The sequence below is a fragment of the Chrysemys picta genome, chromosome 12 (genome assembly GCF_011386835.1).
Source record: "Chrysemys picta bellii isolate R12L10 chromosome 12, ASM1138683v2, whole genome shotgun sequence".
Classification (NCBI taxonomy): Eukaryota; Metazoa; Chordata; order Testudines; family Emydidae; genus Chrysemys; species Chrysemys picta.
In genome coordinates this window covers 54,852,358-54,869,232 of record NC_088802.1, presented here as the reverse complement: position 1 = coordinate 54,869,232, position 16,875 = coordinate 54,852,358, and the positions used below count along the sequence as shown (strand labels likewise).

The 16,875-nt window shown below is 57.8% G+C and overlaps 1 protein-coding gene across 1 annotated transcript in view; it reads right to left on the bottom strand.

Annotated features, from left to right (window-relative positions):
- Nucleotides 1-7,621: 7,621 nt before the first annotated feature.
- Nucleotides 7,622-16,875, bottom strand: part of NPLOC4 (NPL4 homolog, ubiquitin recognition factor) — a 42,989-nt gene continuing 33,735 nt past the window's right edge. Inside the window, exons 14-17 of the mRNA XM_005282977.5 lie at nt 14,264-14,359; nt 12,823-12,939; nt 11,013-11,115; nt 7,622-10,335 (exon numbers count right to left, since the gene is read on the bottom strand). Coding sequence (XP_005283034.1) covers nt 10,178-10,335; nt 11,013-11,115; nt 12,823-12,939; nt 14,264-14,359 — 474 coding nt within the window. The 3' untranslated portion in view covers nt 7,622-10,177. The remainder of the gene's footprint in view (nt 10,336-11,012; nt 11,116-12,822; nt 12,940-14,263; nt 14,360-16,875) is intronic.

Here is a 16,875-nt window from a genome sequence, read left to right as displayed (position 1 = left end):
GATTCCAGCAGGAGAAAGTGGTGACGGTAACAGAAAAATCTTTATTTGAAGACGGTACACAAACTCCACCCTGCTGCGCCCTGGCCCCACGTGCGCAGGGGACCTGGGCCGCGCAGCAGGAAGGAACGCCCAATATACTTGTGAAAGCGAGAGAGCAGGAGCTTGGGATTACAGCCAGGCAAAGCGACAGGCGAGCCCTGGCCCGCAGCGTCCCCAGGCCTCTCCAGTTGCACTAGGGACTGGAGCGAGGCCCAGACACCGTTATTTCCTCTGGGTCCCCAGCCAGATTTGCTCCAAAATGCTGGTGCTTTGAGCTTCCTGCACCTCACGGAGTTGAATGAAACGCAGGCTGAGGGGGCCAGCGCCTGCAGCTCTCACCCCAGAGGGAACAGGCTGGGCGGCTGCATCGCTTGCTCGCCAGCTGCGGCGTATCAGGGCGAGTTGGCTACGTGGCAGCTTGGCGTTCCGCTGTCCCTGCTGTCCCCCCCGTCTTCCCGCTCATGGGTTCTGGCTCCTGCAGAGGGGCGGGAATGAAGCAAGCGGAACAGGCAGGTCCTTTAATTTCCAAGATTTTTTTGTTTGTTTGTTTTGCCTCAAAACTTGAACGTTCCAGAAACTAGGGCGTCTCCCCAGTGAGTGGCTGGAGGGGCAGCCAGCAATGTGGTGCGAGGGGCGGGTCCTCCCTCCCATTGAGGGAAAAAATCCAGGAACGACTCATTTCCCCTAGAGCCCAGCAGGTTAAGCCCAGCCCCCCTCCCGCCCAAACCCACCATGGCCCAGGCTTTCGGAACTGCCCGGGCACAGCTCGCTTGCACCTACAGTCCCTGCCCTCGCTAAGCGTGCCCACTGCTGGCCAGTCCCGCACCCCGTTGACGGGTTTCCTAGGGCTGCCTGTATATAAGGCCCTTCCCCGCACGCACCTGTGGCTAGGCCTGGCTGATTTCAGATTGGCTACCCCGGTTGGGTTCTCAAGCCCAGGGGAATGCTGCTGTGGGACATGGAGAGCAGGTCCGACTAGTAAAGAATTCTCCTGGCTGTGCAAGCGAAGGGCGAGCTAGGCTGACCTGGGCTTTGCAGGTGCCCACCAGCCTCCCCCACGCACCCAGGCCAACGCTCCCTCTCAGCCCCTGGCTCTGGTCCCACAGCAGCCTGGGCCAAGCAGGCCTCACAGTTTATTTTGTGCAGTGAGGAAATTGGGGGTATGGGGTGGACTGAGCCCAAGACCCCCTAAACTCACTCCACCTGCGAGAGGCAAGGGCCTGATCTGCTGTGCTGTCCAGAGCCAATGGGCACCTTTCTCCCACCGGCAGGTGGCAGCCCAGCGTCCCCCATCCCTCCAGCTCCCCTCCCACAAGCCCCAGCGTGTGCTTCAGTACAGCCAGCGGTGGATTAAGACCAGCTCGAGTCTGGATTCAAAGAAACCCATGCCCCCTGCAGCTCATGGCCCTGCTGCCTGGTCCCGGTCGGGGGCACAACACCCCGTCGGGGGGTCCAGGCGCTCCCCCCAGAACATGATCCAGTGGTGTCTGCCTGAGTCCACCCTGCTGGCACCACTGCAGCTGCGGGGCAGTGAGCGGGAAGTGCCACATCGTGCCCCACCTAGGAGCTGGTGCTGATTCAGAGGGCAGGGGAATGCCCGGGGGCCCGGCTCCCGACTGCAGCCATCTGCGGGGAAACGTCTCTTTAGGGAAGAAAGAAAGACACATGCAGCTTCTAAACGCATGGGAAAGTCCGCGGCATTTCTGGCCCCAGGGCGTGCAGCTGGGGCCGGCCCTACTGAGACCCATCCCCTGGTTGCTCCACGGGCTTCCGGTTGTTCCTGACCAGGACCCGGCGGCGTTTGGCGGGGGCCACCGGTTTGTCAGCCTCCGGCTGAGCGGCCCTGATCGGAGGCTTGGCCGGAGTCTGGCCTCGGCTCGTGTTCATCTCATCCACAAAGGCCTCCACCCCCTCGAAGCGGGTGGTCAGCTCCCCGAGCCGGCCCTTCAGCGCGTTGAATTCTTTGTAGAGGTCATCGAGGGCTTCGGAAAGGGATTTGATCCTATGGCGGGACAGTGAGGGAGGGAGTGAGCTTCCTCCCAGGCTTCACAGAGATGTACAGCCCCCCCCCCCCCCCCCCGCAACAATGGGGGAGCCCTTGCTGTCCCCCCCGCCCAGCACTGGCTGGTTCAGGCATAGCCAGGGCAGGCACCATGCGAGCTTCCCATCCCACCCCCTTGGCCTGGTCCAGACCAGCAGTGCCCTGTGGAGCCTGGACACGCGTCCATAAACAACTAGACCCCACAAACGCCTCTCACTTGGGCCCACGTCTAGAGTGGGACCCGGGCCCGGTGAGCTCCATGCCCGTCAGCTTGGGTCAGCATGCGGCCGGCACCGGCACAGGCTGGCGTTGGAGTTTCCCGGCGCCCCGGCTCACCTGCCGTAGTCGGGGAGCACGGTTTGGTGGTCGTACAGGAGCAGGTTCTTGATCTCCGTCACGATGGCGAATTTCCAGTTGTCCAGGACCACGGTGAGGTTGGCACAGCCCCTCAGGCTCACCTTCTCAGCTGGGAAGGAGACAAACCCAGGGGAGCACCTGGGCCCACGGCAGCCCCGGCTGCTGGGGGACCTGGAGCCAGTGACTAGAGCTGGGGAAGGCTTGCCGAGCCCACAGAACCCCTCCCCTCCCTGCCCCCAGGACCACGAAGGCTCCAGCTCTCGACTTCGGCCACGTTCCTCAGAGACACCATGATTCCCACGCCCATTGCTTGTCCCTAGCGCTGTCCAGCCGAGGCTCCCAAAGCACATCACAGATGCGCTGATTCCCTTTCCCAGCCCTGGGGGGGAGCACAGCTAGCGGGGAAACTGAGGCACAAAGGGGGAATGAGTAGGTTCAAAGTCACACAGCACGGCACTGGCGGAGCTACCCTGGAACCCAGGAGTCCTGGTCTGAGCTAGCGGCCACCTCTCCCTGGCAGAGCCCACAGGGACAGAGGTGACTTGGGGTCAGCTGGGAGCTGCTGCTCCGTGGCTGGGCCCCCAGCCCTGTGTCTGCAGCCACCCTGGGCCAGACGATTCAAGCCGTGCTGAGAGTTTGGGGGCGGCTTTACCTTCGGATCTGTAGTCCCATTCCGCCGGCTGCTGCCTCTGCTTTGCAGCATAGCTGAGAGCCACGCAGAGCAGGACGGGGAGAAACCACTTCATGGTCCTCTGGGTGCAGAAAGGGATTAGGGAGAGCTCAGTACAGACAGCCCCACCGGCCCTGCCCCGAGTGGGCCCCCCCCACAGGCCCTGGCCAGAGGGCACCCTCCCCACAACCACCCCCACCGGCCCTGCCCCGAGTGGGCCCCCCCAAAAACCACCCCCACAGGCCCTGTCAGAGGGCGCCCCCCGGCATCCCCATGGGCCATGCCCCAAGCATGTCTCCACTTTGGCTGCCTCCCCCCACCACTGGCCACACTCCCAGCGTGCAGGATGCCAACCCTTCAGGACTGTCCTGCAGCCACCGAAGATGAATCTTGAATTAAAGATTGCCCTGTGATGAAAGTTCCAGGAATACGTCCCTCCGGGGGAGGCAGACACTCAGATATTGGGCCACAAACATCTCTGGCCTTGGGCAGCCTTTGGCCTGTCCCCTCTGGATTCCTGATTTTATGAGCGTCCCACCCGTTAATCTCCTGGTGGGAGCCCTGCAGGAACCAGGCCCTGGGCACCGTGGCATTGGGCGGGGTAGGCAGGGGACTACCCCGGTGCTCAAAGTGGAATTGCTTCACACAGCAATTTCTGAGCTGCCTGGGGGGAGCTGGGGACAGAGCATTAGCCAGAGGCTGGCCGTGAAGGGCCCCAGGGTCCCTCGGTCTGTCGGTTCCCTTCCCAGCTCTCACCACCTTTGCTTGGAGACAGGATCTTTCTCTCTGCTCAGGCCCCTGGCTCTAGTGAGCTAGCAGAGGATGAGTGGCAGGGCACTGCCCCCGGAGAGCCCCCAGCCCTGCTAACACCAGGCAATGCTTGGCCAGGGCCTGGTCCCCCTTGGAGCACCCCCCCCCCCCGGTGCCAGCCCTGAGCCGCTCGTGTGGAACCCCTCACCCTAGCCAGCAGCTGAGACGTCACACAGCCGCCGAGTGCTCTGCCCCGAGCCAAGGGGGGCTCTGGCACGCACCGCGTGGGGAAGGGCTGGTGCCGTGTGTGAGCCAGGCCAGGACCAGCTAAGCCAAGGGGAGTTTTTCCCTCTCCTACCTGCTGCGCTGAGATCCTGGGCCGATGCGGAGAGAGGCAGCGGCTGCCCTTTCTAGTCTCGGCTCCCCCTTCTCTCTCTGGCTCCGAGCTGCCTCCCTCCGTCCCCTTTTAACACGCTGCCCTGGAAGGCGGCCAAGCCAGATGTGGGCCTGGCAGCTGTGCGGCTGATTGCAAACAGACCCGCTTGGCCTGCCGCGGGCTGCACTTTCCTGCTCCCTGGGGAAAAGGAAGGCATGGGCAGAGTGCGGAGCATGGCCGCGGGCCCCTCCCCAGGCGGTGGGAGCTGGCCAGGGAGACCGCACAGCAGCTGGCAACAGCAGGAGGTGCAGCGCTGCGGTTACCGCAGGCTTTGCTGTGGTTTGACTTCGTTCAGGGGGTGGGGAGGGGGCTCTCATCTCGCCTCCGCCCCAACACCAACTCTGGCCTTGGCACGCGGTCACGCTCCCTCCCAGGGCTCCAGTTAGCAGCAGCAGCGACCCTTTGCCCCTGCGCCAGGTACAGCACGGCCAGTGCAGAGCCAGTGGGGAGTCCTGGAGGAGCTGAGGCCGTTGTGAACCCCGATGATGCCGAGGAGGCGCAAATGGCTGGAACCTTGGGCTGGGGCCTGCTGGCAGGTTCCCAGGCTGGGCCAGGCCAGAGGGGAGACTCAGAGGGAGAAAGCCGGGGCTGCAGGAAGTGGGTGGGCACATCCGGAGCCAAGAGCCATGCCAAGGGTGGTCCCGGCTCAGAAGGGCTGCGAGGGGGGTGGCCTCTGGTCACTTGTGCTCTAAAGAGCTGTTTTGTAAGAACTCTGGGCCTCCTCTACAGCCTTTGCCCCGCTGGCCCGGCCGAGTCCAGGCTGCCTTCCGCAGCCTCATGCTCTGGAGAAGAGATGGTCCTTTGGTTCCTGCCCTCGGCCACTCCACTGACGTTCTAACAACGCCACATCCCACCCCAGAGGCAGCTGCATTTTGATGGCAAGGGGAGTGGTTCTCCTCGATGGCTTGTGATGCTGTGAAGCGTCTCGCTGCCTTGTCAGTTCATGCTGTGCCTTGAATGTTGATAGCGTTCCATGTAGCACCCAGAACTGACCCCGCCACACCCACTGCAGCCACGTCGTCACCTCTGTCCTGGGCAGAGCTCTGCATGCAACGGGGGCCATGAAATGACCAGGTGTCTCTCGGAGATGTGGCATGTGCTCACGGCAGCAGAGCGCCCCTCTCCCCGAGCCGATGCTGGCCGACAGCGGCCACCCCACACTGCTCCACCGCCTCCTGCCAGAGCGCCTCACGTGTCTGGAGGTGGCTTTTCCCATCAAGGGTTCCCACCACTGCTGCATCACCCCAAAAGCTGTCTCAAGAGGCACCATTTCACCTAGCCCTATTCGGAGCTGCTGTGCCCAGCGCTGGCGCCCGCCCTGCACTGCTGTGGGCAACCGGGGGAGTCCCGAGCATGGACGTGGCTTCGCAAAGGCCGGGTTCAGGCCTTTGTTCTGCATGAACCTTGGGTGCCCCTGGCGCCCCGCTGCAGCCCCCCTCAGCTCAGCTGCAGGGGAGAGCGGTGGTTGTGGGCAGATCAACAGAGTGCCCTAAATGATGCCCATGTATCTCGCCCCCCCCCCCAATCCAACCCAGGAGCCAAAACTTCCCAGGCACAGTTCCGCCCTTGGCTCCCTCCAGCGTCCCAGCGGAGCTCAGCTCTGCTCTCTGTGCGCAGAGGCTTGGTGAGCCGGGCTCCCGCCTGCACCGGGGATGCTGGTGGTTTACACATAAAGATCAGAGAAAAAAGCCACTTTCAAAATGCTTCCTAACTACTGCGTTGTGGCTAATTCAGTCAAGCTGGAGCAGGTGGTTTGTGGAGCAGCCTCCCTCGGACCAGCTGGATTGTAACCTCCAGTGGCCCGGTGCAGCCGGCGGAGCTGCAGCCTGGGCACCAGTCGCTGGCTGAAGGTGGCAGGGGCAGCGGGGAGGCAGCCGGGAGGAATGGTGCCTCGGTGGGTCAGCTCTGCCACCAGCCCTCAGGGTACAGCAGAGAGCCCATCGCTCGTGAAGGAGGGGTGGTTCCAGGCGCTCACGTCATGGCTCCTGGGGACGCTCTAAGTTCCTGCTCAAGCCCGTTCCCCGCCAGGGCCCAGCCGGTGAAGAAACCCCCGTTACGCTGGCAATTGGGGCTGGATTGGCCATAGCAGGCGAGTGGCGTAGCAGCGCGGTTGGGGAGCCCCCGCCACGCAGCAAGGCCAGTGTTCCTGTAGAGTTCCCACCACTGTTTCGGGGAGGGACCCTCCTTTCAGCATCAGGCCACGGCCCGCTGGGCAGAGGCCTGCCGAGGGCTGCCGGAGGAGAGGTACAAGTCACCCAACTTGAGGCCCAGGCCTGGTTCCTTTCAGGCAGCCAGGGCTTCTAACCCCTCCTGCGAGGGTGGCAGAGTCAGACACTGCCCCGTCTACTCAGCACGGGCCGCAGCCCCAGCTCCGCTCCCCAGCGCCGGCAGGTGGCCCGGGGCAGACTGAACTAACCGAGGAGCCCATTTTGTCACCCCAGCTCCGGCCCAGGGCCAGCCCTTTACCACCGCCAGCCGGCCCAACCCCGGCCACCACTTCCCTTTTTAACATGTCAGCTGACCCAACCGAAGGCCGGCTGGGACCGGCTCCCGGTCCTCGCTCCCTGCAGGACAGCCGCCTCCTGCCTTCGCTGCTGTTCCTGCCCTCGGCTGTATCAATCCTCACCTGCCGGCTCAGGGTCTCCAGCACTGCCAGGCACCTGCCTCCGAGCAGTCCTGGGCCCTGGCTAAGTAGATTTCGGCTGGCGCCCTGGTGGGGGGTGGATAACTAACCTGCTCCGGCTGCTCTCGCCCCACTGCACCATCCAGCGGCTCCATTCTGCCTCCCCTTTCCCCTCCTGTCCTGTGGCCATCCAGCTCAGGTCACTGCCGAAGGCTGTTTCCATTTGTGGTTACGCCACATACAGCAGGGGCCAGGCTTCAGGGTGTCAGACTGGCACATGAGCAGAAGTGGCTGCAGAATTGCTCCACCCAAACGCAGGACTCCTTGTAGCCCCTAGCAGCAGGTGAGCTGTCTCCCCGAGCCTCAGCCCCGTCCCCCTGCTCCCAGGCACTGCAGCCAGGAGGGTTGGATTGTTCCTTTACCTGCTGGACGAAGCTCCCTTGGGGCACGGTGAAGGATGCTCCTTGGGAGCCAGCGTAGGCCCCATGGGGACGCGGCTTTACGTGCTGACAACACAGGCCTGGCTCTCAAACCCCTCGTGTCCCCCCCAGCCTACACAGGCCCACGGCCTCACTGCTGCCAACTCCGCCCTGAGCAGCGGTGGACACAGGCAAACAGGTTGGAGGCGGAGACATCGGCTCAGCTCGGGTCCGAGAACCAAGCAGGATTCCGGGTCAATAAACACAGCAGAGGCCAGCAGGCGTGTTCACATTTCAGGTGCTTTTATTAGATTTTACTTGCAGGGCTTTAATGAAGAGAACTCCAGTCCACACCCAAGACACACACCTCTGCAAGCCGAAGAGCACAGAAAAGCAAGAGCAGCCCCCCCAGGGAGCTCAGGAGACCCCCCCACACACAAACCCAGTGCCGGACAGAGGCGCCTGCAATCGACTACTCTTCAAACAGCAGCAGGACGGCGCTAGGGATCCTTCAACTGCAAAGGGCAGAAACCACGTCACTCCTGCCAGCTGTTCATGGGTTGCAGCGAAGGGAGTGGGAGTGCAGGGATGAGCTGTGAGAAGTCAAACTGTGTCGTCCGCTTGCCCACCCTGCTACTGGCCTCCTGGAGAGAGGGGACCAGGGGAAAAGCCCCGCCTGATGGGGTACCAAGGGTCTGTTTGACCCATTATGATCAGCCAGTCCTAGTTCCCCTATCAGTCTGGGAGGAAACAAGCATGCAGCATTATCCTGCCAAGGGGACCCACTCCTCCCCTGGTTCTCTTTGGAGAACGAGAGAGAGGGCCTCTCTGAACAGCTGGGAAGGGGTTCCTTACAATGCAGCTCAGGAAACGTTGGGGCGTTTGAATGATTACAACTGGAGAGAGGCAGTGAACCCCAGGGGCCGGGTGCTGCTCCGGGAATGGCAAACAGGCCAAAGTTCAGCTAGACTCCGGGAGAGGGGCAAGGCAGGCTTTCGACTGGCACTGCCCCATGCTAACAGATGCCTCTAGCCTGGGCTCAGGGGCTGGCCAGCTGGGCTGTTATTAAGGTCACTAATGCGCAAGCAGAGGAAGAACAAGACCTGCAATTCTGCCCCAGTGTGGTTAAAAACAGCAGCAGCAGCTGTTCTAAATTTAAAGGGACAGCAGAGAGTGGTGATTTAGTGGGAGATCTGCCCCTTGTGGCCTGGCCCCCACAAGCACCCCGGCTGTGGCCCCCAAGGTCAGCTCTGAACTTCAGGCACTAGAGAGCAGCTAACAAGACTGGATTTGCTGTGAGGAGACCCAGGCAAGTTGGAAGGATGGAACATGTTTGCTATGGCGCTCAGTTCGCTCCAGGGGAGCGGATCAGCTGCTGCAAAGTAAGGTGTGGGGCTCTTCCCTTTGCTTGGGCACCCGGGCTCTGGCTGCAGGACTGGGGCTAACTACCAAGCAGCCGGCCCAGGCCTGGGGGGGTCTAATGCAGAACGGGTGCTGGAGCCAGGCCCTGCACTTGTTAACGCAAAGCAGACTTACGAGTTACATTCGCTTCCTAAGTGCCACAGCCTCACTCTGCAGAGGGGGGCCGGCCAAGGAAAGTAGCTCCCCCAGCGGCTGGCAGATGGAGGAGACGGCACTAAATGCAGTGGAAGGAGCGTGCACCCTGCGGGGGGCTGTGTCCTTAAGGGAGACAGGTGGGGTGAAAGGCTGCCTGCTCCAGAGCTGGGGCGCCTGTCCACCAACCGCTTTAACAAAAGCGATAAGCCAAGGTGCCAGCCCCATCTCTGCTCTGGGGCAGCGAGCTCCCGCTGCTTGTTCGTCGGCCCTTGGGAGATCTAGCCAGCGGGAGCGGACCCAGCCCTGCCCTGGGTGCCATGACGCTCCTGGAGCCGAGGAGCGACTGCCAAATCCACTTTGTGGAGAGGCAGCTCAAACTCATCTGCGCACCATGCTCCTGGGCTGCAGTGAGGGGTCACCCCGGAGAGACAGGGCTCCGGGGTACGCAGAGGGACGGATACCAAGCGCACGTCAGAAGCACTGTGGATGAGTGCTGGGGGTTGGCAGCTTTGCTTCTGGTGCTCGTTGTACGTTCTCCGGCTGTCGACCATTTAGTCAAAGCTGTAATTATGGTGGAGGCTCAGCCGAGTCCGGCACCGAGGGCTACAGAAAACCCTGGAGAAGAGCCAATTGCTGACAAACCAACCAGGCATCGGAGAAGGAGCGCTGGGGAGGGGGGACAGCGATCCCCTGCTAAGAGCGGCCTGTGGGACCACGCCATGCCTACAGCATCACTTCCTCCCAGGCCATCTCCCGTGTTAAGGTTGCTGGGACAGGGGAGCTGCACATCATGCAAGCTAATCGAGGGAGGTCAGCCCCTTGCTGCCATGCACCTGTGGAGATGGCCTGCCCAGCCACCCCGCTTTGCCTTGTGCCCCGGAGCTCGCTCAGCTCAGAGGGAGAAGCGGCTGCTGTCGAATGAGATCAGCACAAAGCCTAGAGATGGCAGGAGAGCCAGTCCCAGGATGACAGCGTAGGGGGATAGCCCGAGTCATGGCGGGGGGAGCTGAGTGTGTGGACACTGAAGCCAAGGGTCTCCTCATGCTGCTCTAACAGCTGAAATCCCACCAGCGGCCGGCCTGCCTCCCCTCCCTATCGCTAGGCCCCAGAAAGGACAGTGCAGAGCGCTCTGCAATCAGACACACAGACCTGGCAACCCACCCCCCTCTCGGTCTGCCCCTTGTGGCGCATCATTACGGGGGAGGAGGGCATGAGAAACCAGCCTGCTTTTTAAAGGGTTTGCCTCTGTATTTGTCAGTCTGCCCCGAGCGCCAAGCAGCGGGGGCTAGGTCCTGGGGAGGCTGCACATCTCGCAGTGGTCTGTGCCAGGCTGGTTCATGAAGGTGCAGTGTTGGCAAGCCCACATGGCCGAGGACGCAGCATGTGTTGAACTGCCCATGGCACCATATTCATGTAACCCTGAGAGCGGGACCCCAACCGTGCCTGTAAGGGGGAAACAGAGCAGAGGTCAAGGCTGGGAAGAGGGGAGGACTGGGGGCAGGAGGAGGTTCACATGGGAGTTTCTACATGTAACGCAACACTCCGGGACAGGGGAGTGGCAGGGCCTGACCCTGGGACCTCCGGGTCTAAAACTAGCAGTCTCCCCCGCCTCGGCTTAGACGCCAGAGAGGTTCATGCTACTAAACCTGCATTCCCCACGCCTGTGCCTGTGCCCAGCCCGCTGTCTGGGGTCTGGGCACTGCCCGGCAGACTGCTTGCTGCTGTGGTGTCACAACACCCGTCACAGGCAGCAGACTGAGGCAGACAACGGCACCCAGAGATTGCCGGTTCTGTCTCCCAGCTCTAGGATTGGCTCAGATAACTCAGCTCAGTCTAATCGTACTAAGACCAGCGACTCCAGGGCCACCTCCCTGCCACAGAGTGCGAGGATTGAGGGTCTCTGCTTCATGCCACAGCTCTCCGGTGGCGCTCCTGCCTTTGGCCCAGGAGATGGGTACTGCTTGGGCCCCCAGTGCTCTGAGCCCCTGCAGGCCTTGGGAGCCAGCTCATTCCCTGTGCAGGAGCACGGCTGTGCCACTCAGCTGGGAGCCCAGGCAAAGCACTTCGGTACTCCCCACTTGTTGGTCACAGGAGAACAGCAGGTAATTCTGGGGACTTACTACAGAGCTGTTCAATGGTGGCCCATTGCTCCGATTTCTTCCAGGTCTGTGCCAGCTCCTCGTTCCTGGTCCTCACCGCCTCCAGCAGCAAGCTGATGCTATCCTGTAGAAGAGAGCGCGTACGTCTCAACCAGCGCACACGGACCAGGGCTGGGCTCCCGCCCGCCAAGCTCCATAGTGAGTTTATTCCCCAGTGGCCGCTAGGAATTCTAAAAAACCCCTTTCGTTTGATATACCTATCTCATAGAGCTGGAAGGGACCTTGACGATCATCGAGTCCAGCCCCCTGCCTTCACTAGCAGGACCAAGTACTGTCCCTGACAGGTTTTTGGGTTTTTTTGGCCCCCTCAAGGATTGAACTCACAACTCTGGGTTTAGCAGGCCAATGCTCAAACCACTGAGCTATCCCACCCCCCTTTCACCCTTTTATAGAGGTGCCACTCTGGGGACACAAGCAAGCGGACACTCCCTGCCTGGAAGGGGCTAGTCAACAGCGTTTGATTGGCTTTATAAATCCTGCTTCTAGTTTCTCCCCAGGGCTGACATGTTCCCTGAAACTTGGCCAAACAGAAGCTAGAGCAATTAATTCAGGGCGTGTCTAGATCAGATCAGATGATCACAGTGCTCCCTTCTGGCATTATAATCTATACATGAATATATGTTGGAGCCAAGTCACTTGTTGCACCCCTCTGCACAGAAAAGTGGGCCAAAAGTGTCTGGTAACTGTATTAATGTTGTAAAATTTAGCAGGATTGGATGAAGCCACCATACACCTAATCAAGATATGGAGACTTTACTCAAGAGGTCAAGGGCTGGAATAGCAGGAGGGCTCGGACAATAGTTTTGAGGTGTATGGGTAGGTTTACGCAGGGGAAACTTGTACAGTGCCTACCTACATTAGGTCTGGCTCTAGCCATCACCACTAGCCCCTCATTTCAGGAGCACTAGATCACCTTCAGGGAGTTAAAACAGCCAGACCACTGGCCCCCCCAAATGGCAGCTTTTGCCCACTTCTGCAGTGAACCTGCAAGAGAGCGAAGGCTCGCTCACACTTTTATCACAAAGAAAAAAAAAGACTGGACAAAATTCCAAACACCACACACACAAAATCCCCCTGATTGGTCCTGATCTCCAGCTGCCCACTGGCAGCCCAGCTGTGCTACACATGCTCAGTTTGCGCAATTCTCAAAGCCTCTGGAAAACACATGGCTTTTCTTGTTGGTATGTTATTTAAAAATGGGAAAATCTGAGTGGTGCAGATGTTAAGGCAGGGCCTGATACGCAGCCAACTCCTAGTGCCAAGCCAACACAGCCAGAGCTGCAAAGACAGGAAGTAGTTGTCCTGGAAGAGATTTGGTGACTCTGATCTTGTTATCATTAGAACAGGAATTTCTGATTCCGATACTTTTAAACCTTTCCAGCTACCTGAGCCAGAGCCAAGTGGCTGTATCCAGCCTGGGACCCTGCTCACACAGCCACCCCCGACTCACTGCTCCCAGCCACGCAGAGGCTGAGCAGGACTTCCAGAACGCCGATAAATCTCGCCTCTTCCCATCAACCAAAAGGGTCACTGAGAAGGAAAGACAGTTGCCAAGCTGTATTTTCTCAGCAGGAACTACAGAGAAACCAGCCAACAAGCTGCGTCTGAGGACTCAGACTGGGCGTAACAGACGCACGGCGCTTTCCACTGCACATGCAACTGATGCTCCTGCCTTGATTCCTGAGGAGGAGACGCTTGGTGCTGGTCTGTAATGCGATGCTCATTGCAAGCCCTTTGTCATTAGCCAAAATCATTTTCTTCTATTACATACCTGCAGAGGCATGACCTCATTGGTGACCAGAAAAAGGAGCAGATGGAAATCAGAGATGACGTCTAGGAAAACAGAGGAAGTGTTTTGAGATAGGTACGTGGCCAAGCTGTGGAAGTCCTGCAGACATTGGAAAGGGGAAGAAAAACAATACAGAAGTCATATTTCCTTACCCCAGTGCGATAACTTGATTTTTCCATTCAGATACACTGACAAAGATGACACTGGTAAAATTCCTTCCTCTATCAATAGACACAGTTGCGATGCAGACTGACATCCTGAAATCAGAGAGCCTTGCAGACTGAATCGCAGCTTTTCACATTTCCAGAGAAAGGGAATCTGGAATGATTTAGACATCTGAAAGACCCCAGGGCAGAGAGAGCTGAGCCCAGACGCTGGAGCATCTCAGAGCCACGCCAGTTTGGGGCAGTGAGGGAACAGGGGCCAGGGGAAGATAATGCCCCAGTGGCATCTTGGTGCCCCAGTCAGGAATGAGTGAGCTGGCTAACAGGGTCATGCTCTCTGAAGCCTGCATCAGCCAATTGCGCTGAAGTGGAGTAGGCTCGCCAGGTGCGGAAGAGACCCAGGCCTCACAGCCAGGTGGAGAAGGCCAGGGTCAGGAATCCTTTAACTGTACAGTCACGCTGCCCACACAGCGCTTTGCAGAGCTGACTACTTCATTATACAGCAAAACCCCGGAGCTGCTACGTGACACGTTCCAGTTGCCTCTTTCACAGCTTCTGCAGGAGTTTGTGTTTGTGCAGGAACTATTCACTCCCGATTAATTTTACGTCCAACTATTTCAGAAGAAATCTTTGCTACTTTCCATGCCGATCCCTTTTGAGAGACAGACCCTTACTATTACCAAGAAACCAAAAATGCCCGCTGATTTGGCCGGCTCACATGTGGCTTGGGCAATTTGATAGCTGCCCCTTTCTGGAATGAGCAGTTCAGCTTTTTAAAACCATTCCCCAAAGCAACCAGCATTCTCGGTGTCAGCACTAAACCCAGGAGCCACTGTAGGCCCGGCATGTTGTTTGACCCACCCCTAGCAGTGTGGTGAAGCAGCGCAGTTTTGTCACAGACAGGATGCACTCTTCACTGATTCTTGATCAAACACACACCATGGAATTGGCAGCTTCTTTTTTAGAAGTTACTTGCAAGAGGCAATTCTTGGCAAGCCAAACGGCCTCATTCAGATCACGGGGACGGGTGGGGACTGGCACATCCAACAGGGGTGATTTATAGGGAGGTGCAAAGCATTCAGAGAGGGAAGTTTTGCTGAGCGTATAGCCAAGCGTGGCTCAAACAATGAGGAGACGGCTCAATGCAACAGCTGCTGCAGTCTCTACTGCCGTTCCCTTTCAGAGGGCTTAGCGTAAGGGAAACATGTAGAAGATTACATACACGTGTAGGACTGTACAGGTAGGAGACACACACTTACCTGAGTTTCTCCCAGCACGTCACGGTTCTCAATAGGGAACGGATTTTGAGAAATAGGAAAAGTGTAAACTGGATCCTTGGGGAAAGTCGTGGTAATCTAAAAATTCAAGGAAGAGCTATTAGAACAGGGTGCTGGGATGCCGAGTAGACAGGCCAGGCCTGGTTCACAGGCGCCGGAGACCTCGGCCCACTGCCGCCAATAGCTGAGAAACGCCACTCACCGCACAGCGCAGTGATCAGCCATGAGGGTCACAAAGTGATTATTATGTGGAACTTGCAAAGCCTTTTTCACATTTCAAAGGATATTTGATCAACACTTCCCTTTTTCAGGGCAGCCCCAGCACGGCCTCCAACGCTCTCCTGAAAACGTACAGGCTCACAGCCTGTGGAAGCCCAGACCTCCTCCCCACCCCGCCACTGATCTGACAGCTGTGTGCCTGATGCTGGCAATTCGGAACTGGCTCTTTTTAGGCACTGGAAGAATTCCACGGAGGAGGTTGGATTAGAGAGGAACGGGGAGGCATTGCTGAAATCTGCAGCTGGGACTTGGGGCAGTCTGAGAAACGAATAAAGAGTTCACCCAGATCACTTCTTTACATACAACTGTTTTCTCTGCACTGCAGGGCCTGCCCTTGAGCACAGCCCAAGGAAACAAACAGCATGAAACACTTAGGCCATGAGACCAGGCCCTAACCAATAGTCTAAGCTAGTGAGGTTACAGGAGCGCCCCCTCCTGGCTCTGAGCGGTTATCACCTGGACGGGGGTGCAGGCTTTGAACACCCTGGATAGAGGGGTGCTTTGTCACACCCAGCGTGCTGGAGAAGGGGAACTTACGGCAAGTGAACTGAATAAAAATACGGCTCCTTCATTTCTTGCCAAGGAAGATTAAGGAGCCAGAAAGTTGGTGCCTTATCGAGAACTTGGCTTTTGCCAGTTGTCTCAGTCCAGTCTGAACCCTTTCAGCAACACGAGGTGCTTCGTGCAGTGCACAGTCAATACAAAGGCACACTAGAAAGAGCAGCAAAAGCACTGAAGCGGATACCAGCTTTCATCCACATGGTAAGTGACTCCAACTGCTTGCGCATCCAAGGAGGACCTCCCGCCCGTCTCTAACCTCGTGCACCTTTCTGCCACAGGACTCGGCTCTTCCAGCAAAGGACGAGAGCCCTCTCTGATGCAGAGTTTCCCACAGTCTCCGCCTAATCCTGGAATCCCCTGCCATCGATACGCTCTTTGGTCAGCTCGCCCAGACCCCCCAATACCGTCACTGGATTGGCGGGGACTTTGCCAGATGCAGGAGAGAACATGGCTCAGAAATCACATGCATCCCATGCCAGCCAGCGGGCTCCCTAAGTTCTTACTGAGCCACGTAGGGCTCAAACAAACCCTTTGCCGTCCTCTTCTGGTCTTGTGCCTTTTGTTACATTGAGCTTTACACGCACTATCCTGGGACTCACTAATATTCCTCCTCTTTGCCGCTTACATCACTTGGAAGGGGGGTGGCAGGTGGGCCAGAAGAACGTGCGGGCCAGCAAGGTGCCTTCATCCTCTGATTCTATGGCTATTAAAGTCTTATTAAAAAAAACATGAGCTTTTCAATCAGGGATGTGTGCAGTTTGTAGCTGACATCAAAGATGCAGAAATAACATCCATTGCAATATTAACCAGAAAAATACCTGGTTAGGGTGTTTTTTTTTTTTTTTTTTTTTTTTTTAAGATGCTTCAGAAATTCAGATTTCCATCATTCCAGACTCCTCGTAAGTGCATGTTCTGTCAATCTGTTTTCATCTTAATTACACCCCAGGTAGTCCCAAACCAGATGCCTTTATTGCTGGGGTAATAAATACGTTCCAGTGCTGTCAATTGGAATGGAACGTCGACGGGTGCCACACAATGGGTCCCATTGTTCCAAACACAATATTTCACTGCATGAATCACGTGTCAAAGGCTTCAGCCCAAACACAGCTTTGATAAGTAACACACCCCACAGAAAAAAAACAACAAAGAGGAAGAGTGAGTGTTGGTTTCCAGTCCACCTGCTTCCCCACATCTGGGGTTTCCTGGGGCAGTGCTTGGGACATTTGTATTCACGCTAGCAGCAGCTGGAGTGGACCAGTTGCTTTGAATGGATTTAATCATTAGTGGCACCACTTCCACTCCTGCAATATTTTCTGTCATCTGAATTATCTGCCTCCCAGTCTCCCATCCAGGAAAGGCCCCCATTAAGGTTGAAAGACAGTGGCAGAGTTTTAACGCTGCTCCCAAGTGCGTTGGCAACACTTACTAAACAAGGCAGGGCTCTTAGACCAGTTGCCCTTCGGCTCCCAACACTCAAGGATGCATAGCCCAAGAAACAACGCTGCTCCCTGGGGGGACACATTCAGTGGTAGGCAGATGGGTCCTGAACACAGAACTGCAACTAGGAAAAGCATTAGGAATTGGCAATGAAGGAGCTGTAGGCCTTTTCATAGTACAAACCCAGCTTGCTTATCACTGGAATGAGCAGTGTTCTTAATCACTGCTACGAAAGAGACAACTGGAACTTTCTAATTAGCTCCCAATGATTTAATGCCCAGCATGTCCATGGGGCTTACTGCTTCCTTCATTTGATG